Source organism: Papio anubis, chromosome 4, assembly GCF_008728515.1.
Source record: "Papio anubis isolate 15944 chromosome 4, Panubis1.0, whole genome shotgun sequence".
In the NCBI taxonomy this organism is placed as follows: Eukaryota; Metazoa; Chordata; class Mammalia; order Primates; family Cercopithecidae; genus Papio; species Papio anubis.
The window spans coordinates 100,733,806-100,739,805 of record NC_044979.1 but is presented as its reverse complement, the minus strand read 5'-3'; the positions used below and the strand labels follow the sequence as shown (position 1 = coordinate 100,739,805).

The 6,000-nt window shown below is 51.1% G+C and overlaps 1 protein-coding gene across 1 annotated transcript; it reads right to left on the bottom strand.

Annotated features, from left to right (window-relative positions):
• Nucleotides 1–386: 386 nt before the first annotated feature.
• INMT (indolethylamine N-methyltransferase) lies at nucleotides 387–5,139 on the bottom strand. Its single transcript, XM_003896143.4, has 3 exons — nucleotides 4,935–5,139; nucleotides 3,264–3,471; nucleotides 387–2,055 (listed from the first exon to the last, which is right to left on the bottom strand). Exons 1-3 carry the CDS (start codon nucleotides 5,086–5,088, stop codon nucleotides 1,626–1,628), a joined length of 792 nt encoding a protein of 263 aa, XP_003896192.1. The 5' UTR covers nucleotides 5,089–5,139; the 3' UTR covers nucleotides 387–1,625.
• Between the last annotated feature and the right edge of the window lie 861 nt (nucleotides 5,140–6,000).

Genomic DNA, 6,000 nt, shown 5'->3' with positions numbered 1-6,000 from the left:
GGGTGTACCCATACAAAGGCACAGATTGGGGTTGAGGGAAAAAGGGAGGCTGACAGGTGCTCAGTAGTGTGACCCAATCAGCCTTAAGGAAGGGACACTTTTCTCTAATTGGTCTGCCCAGAAGAGGCACCTTGTTCTCACAGCCCTTCCACAGGGAGATGGAACAGCTTTTCTCAGTTAATCAGCTGAACACTCCTTTCTGCAATGTGTCTATCTGCAGGAGCACCTCTTCCTAATTTGCACAAAAGCACCTTATGTATGAGGAATACCCTTGATCCCTGGGCTGTTCCTCTTCTCACTTGGTGTCAGGTCCTGGGGTCCAGGTCCAGACCATGCTGAAGTCTGAGGGGAGTGGGTACATGGACAGAAAGAACACTCGGGGCCCATAGGCAGGTGAATATGGTTTTATTCAGCAACAGCTCTCATCAACAGCTTACTCACACTAGCTCTCTCACACTGTCCGCCCTGTCTCGGCTGCTTGAGCCCAGGGCTCCCACACACAGCTGTGCAGCCTGCTCTCCCTTGCCTTCAGGGTCAGCAGCTTAACTCTTTCTCCCTCTGGGCATGAGCTAGCCGAACTGTGTCCTAGCTCCTTCCTGTCCATCTGCAAGATGGACAGCTTTGGCTCTCTCTCTTTCTCTGGGCGCCAGTGCGCCCACCATGTCAAGTCGTGTTGAGCTGAGCCGAACCCCAAGAGCCCCTGTACAGCATTAGCAGGACAATTACCTTTTACAGACAACAGTGGCTCAGACCAAGTATGAACTTACACAAACAGGTTATATAACAAGTGGAGGTGTGTGCCTGTGCACCAAACCCGCTGAGTCATGCAGGCATGGATATCTGCCTTGGCATATTCCTTGACCAAAGCACATCCATGTACCTTACACTTGGGTCTGAAGTAGGGTTGCCAAATGAAATACAGGACACCCAGCTAAATTTGAATTTCAGGTGAACAACAAATCATTGTTTAGGATAAGCATGTTCCATGCAATTCTGGGGACATACTTAACCTTAAAAATTTGTTTCATTTATCTAAAATTCAATGAACTGGGGCAGTCTGTATTTGTCAAATCTGCTGACCTTAGTCTAGAGGCAGTGGTATGTTCCAGCTGACTCCAATCAGCTCATGAGAGTCAACTGTAAAATGTTTAGGAGATTTATGAACTGGTTATTAAACCACTGGTGGCTTGAAATCCACCATGGTGGGAGTATTTACACCACAGAAACTGGTAACTGCTACACATCAGTTCTTTTCCTTTACAGAGCTGGTTATGAAATATTCCCCAATATATCACTTTCCAGAGGTTTCCTTGTTCTTAACATATTAGGTAGACTCTGAAACCATGTCCCTGGGTGCTCCACAGTCACACAGGAGTCAGATCGCATCTAAGATAGCTGTAAGGCTTAGTAGACTAGAAAATGGAAAATTCCACTCCTAGGATCCTAGAATGAGGAATGTTGGAAACTTAGAATTCTAAAACAAGGATGTTAGAATCTCAGAGTTTCAGAAGATGAAATGTTAGTATTGAAATCAGAGGCTGTTAGTATCCATTCCTCACCCCTCTCTAGCATACAGATGGCCAAGGCCTCACAGCCTGACCAGACCTCTGGCTGGCCCTCCTGGCTCAGGGCCTAGGCTTCTTGCGAGCCACAATGAAGCAGACCCCAGAGCTGGCAGCATTGGTGACAGAGTAGCTCTGGGGATTCTGTAGGAGCTGTTCAATGTCAAAGCCAGCATCCAGGACAGCCTGCTCCACCTCCTCCTTCTCCAGGGCCACACAGGAAAATTCACGCTTCCCCACCATGTAGGATGAGATCTGAAGCGTGACTGTGGTCACCAGGTGGCCACACGGCTTGAGCAGTGAGGCAAGGTTGCACAGTGCAGTGCGGTAGGCATCAAGGCTACAGCAGGCACACTCCATGGCCAGCAGGGTAAGCACACAGTCGGCGGGGGGCAACACAGCAGGGGCCAGCGGGTTGCCCAGGTGGACATCACACTTGAGCACCCGCTTCACTGCTGCCCGCAGCTTCTCCTCCTTCTCCTCCCAACGGCCGCTGCAGAGAGAGAGAGGGAGTCAGGGAGGCACTTCAAGGTTCTGAAGGGAACTCTCAGTCCACTGTGACCAGCAGATGGAGATGATCTCTGGATCCCCAAAGGATTGCTATCCCTGAGTCCCTGTGTGACCTGACAGCAGGCCCATATTCAATCTGAGCCTCAGTTTCCCCCAAAGAAAAATGATTAGGGAGAATGGGCCAGAAAAATTATAGGAACATTTCTCCCTCTGATTCCATGTGAGTCCCCTTCCCTTAATCCCCAGGAGGGACAAGGCCACCCCAAGCACAGATGGGGCAGCTAACACACATTATTGGATGGATGGATGGATGAATTAATGAATCTACTACAGATAATGTATGAATACAGCTATCTTAAAAAATTAATTTTGAGTGATGAAAAGCAAATCCCAAATGACACAGAGCAAATTACTCTACTCTAAAGCTCAAAGGTGACTAAAACTAAATTATAGATTATTTAGATATACATAAGTATGCAAGAAAAAATGTTTTGAAAAAGGGAATGATAAGCATAAAATTCATATTAGTGATTACCTTGGGTTAGGAAAGGCAGGGGCAAGGAGTCACGGAGAAGCACAGAAGTCTTTATTATATCTGAGTACTCAGGTTGGGTGGTGGGTTCATGTCATTATGCATTATATAGTCACACAGGTACAGACAATAGAGGGAAGAAGGAAAGATGGATGGATGGGTGGGTGGATGGATGAACATGGAGGGACACGGATAGATGGATGGATGGGTGAATGGCTGGCTGGCTGGATGAATGGATGGGTGAATGGCTGGCTGGCTGGATGAATGGATGGGTGAATGGATGGATGGGTGGATGGATGGATGGATATGGATGGGTGGGTGGATGCATGAATATGGATGGGCGGATGGATGGATGGATGGATATAGATGAAGGTAAGGAAGGAAGAGAAGAAGGAAGGAAAGGTTCTATCATCTGGTTTTCAGTGTTCATACGTGATTATATCACACCTCAACATAGTCCTGTGATCAGATACTTGCACCTAAAACTGCTGTAATCCTGAAACTTGGGGCCCCATCTACTCTGTCCCCACCACAGGACATCTGGTCCTGTACCTATAGGTCCTACTGTCCTGAAAATGCCAGAGACAAGCAAGAGGCCAGGGAGACTTCTGAGACAGAAGGTTGACTGGGAACCCCTTCCACAACCTCTGCACCGCTACCTGTTTCCTTCCAGCTCACAGGCGAATTTCACCACCGGGGTCCAGTCATAGGCCCCCGGCTCCTTCTTCAGCCACTTTTCCAGCTCCTCCCGGTTGCGGTCAGTAAAGTCGGAGAGAGTGATGTCTCGGAAGGACTCACAGGCAGCGAGAACTTGGTAGATGGTAGGGCCTGAGCCAATGTCGATCAGCGTGTCCCCTTGAAGGCCTCCTGTGGGAGGGAAAGACTGGTAATGGACGGGTAAGAGAAACGAGACCCAAGGCAGACACAGGGATGAGGACACACACCCTGGTCTTACCCAAGGGGCAAACAGCACCAAGCATGGTGGTTATCACGGATTGGCGGTTCCCTGTAAGCCAAGCCTCATACCAAATATTTTATATGCATTAATTTCCACTTACACCTCAGAACTACCCTGTGTACTGACTACTATCACTATTTTCATTTTACAGATTAGAAAACTGAGTCTGAAAAAGGTTAAACAATTAGCCCAATATCTTTCCGTCAAGAACATAAGCCAAGAGTATAATATTTCTGGGACAGAGAACAGAGGCCCAAGCCCTGCTCTGGGGAAGATTCGGGCTGGAGGGTTCAGAGGGGACATGCTGGGGGCAGTGGCTCTTTAAGTTTCAGGCTGACTGGGAGCTGGGAGCCTCCCCTGGAAGTCCGGCCCTTCCTGGATGGGTTCCTTGTTCCTTGGAGTGGGGAGGGGTGTAAGCATGCAGGAATAGGAAGCCGGGGCTGAGGAGATGATCTGGGAAGATGGCCCCAGGAGTGAATCCAGGGTCACCTGGAAGCTGGAATGAAGCGTGACTTCCAAAATTCTGTCTGGAGCCCTGGCGTGGGGCCATCACTTGGCCTTCCAAGCTTGGTCACACCCAGTCCAGCTATTCTCTGATTTCTGCCTCCCGCACCAGCCTGCTCCTCCAGGCTCAGCCGTCTTTTAACCCGCTCTTACACTCCAGACCACCAGGAGACTCACCCTTATTGTTCCGCAGTCAAGTGCCCAAAGTGAGGACATGGCTGCTTGAGTTTAGAAGACGTGACCAAATCATGGGGTCACCGTGGGGAGGGCAATGATCATTGGGAGACAGGCAGAAGTCGCCATCAATTGCACAGATGGCTCAGTTGAGGTCCTTGGGGCCTGAGCGCCTTGCTGTCAGGTTTGCAACAGGGTTGAGACCCCACCTAGCAATCCTTGTCCCAGGGCAGGGCTTTTCCAGGTCCTCATCACAGACACATCTGGGCTGCACACTCTGGGCATAGGCGATCCCGACCCACTACAACTCCGCTGTTTGCCCTTGGCCTTTGGGGGGCCCCAGTGGCCTGGCTGTGCAAGGTTAGGACTGAACTTGATGATGACCTGGAGAGCCTTTTCTGCTCCACCCCAAAGACCTAGGGGCTAATGGAGAGCAGTGTGGGAACTGCACGGGGCTGTGCTCTTCCCATAGGTCCTGATCCCTCAGCTGGCACACAGCTCCTGAGCCGTGGGGAGACAGACCCAACTTCCAGTATAATAGCTGCCCAAAGAGAGAGGCAGGGCCCCAGCAGCTCCCTCAGCCCACCCCCAAAAACCCCTAGAGGAGACCAGATTGCCCCCAGGACACCTTATCCCCATCCCTATCCAGATTCCTTGGAGAGAGGCTCGAGGGAAAGGGTCACCCTCTGCTCACCAGGCCCGAAGGTCTTGTGGAGACATTCCAAGTTAAACTTCAGTATCTCAGCCTCGGGTGAGGGGCTGCCATCGAAGCTGTAGTAAGTGGCCAAGTAGTCCCTGGGCAGGAAGTGCTTCTGGTACTCATCACCCCCAGTGAAGCCACCCTCCATGGTGTCCCTGAAATGTGCCCTCTCCTGGCTGTCAGGTCTTATGAGGGCTCCAAGCTCTCCAGGCTCCACCCCCAGCATTCCAGCTTCATCCCATGGCTCCTCCCAAGTATGCCTCTCCTTGAGCTTCTCCTATGGGCACGCAGAAGGGAGTGCATTCTTCACTGCCTCCTAGTCACACTGACACACACGAGGTTTCCCCAACCCCAGCGCTATGACCGCTGGGGCTGCAGCTGCCCTGGTTCTGCTTCCTCTAGGGACCAATCCATGTCCGTCAAAGGCAATTGATAGTGCCCAGCCCTGGGTGCAACTCTCAGCCCCGCCAGCCACATGCTGCTGTGTGGCCTCCAGTAGGTGTCAGACCCATGTTTCCCCACCTGTGTGCCCACTTCACTGACTGTGAGGACCAAAATCCCTCCCCTAAGTCACAGGTGTTGTGGCCTGAGTGCACAGTGAGATCCCCATCTTGTCCCCTGGTGGTCAGTGGGGTCCAGTGGCTCTCTTTAGGCCAGGCAGTGGGTGCAGCTTCATGCATCCCCCATCCCTGCTGGAGAACACAGTTCAGACCCCAGGAGGCAGAGCAGAATGGCTGACTTGGCATCACTGTGCAGGTCACTGGGAGAAGAGCAGAAATTGTCGTCAATCTCCATGAATGAGAACAAGGGCACCTGGTCATAAAGCATAAGCTGTCAAAGGGGTCCTGGTTTCCTGGCTACTGACTCACCAGGCAACTCCGGGTAAGACACTCCCGGCCTCAGTCTTCTCTTTGAAATAGGACTGGGTTGTAAAATCTCCCACAGACAGAGAAAAGTCCAGTCTCTGTTTTTGGCATTAGGAAATGGCTCTGACTTGGCCACAAACCAGAGAGAAATGAATCTGCTACACTGGAGGTTCACACCTCTTACCCTGAAAGTG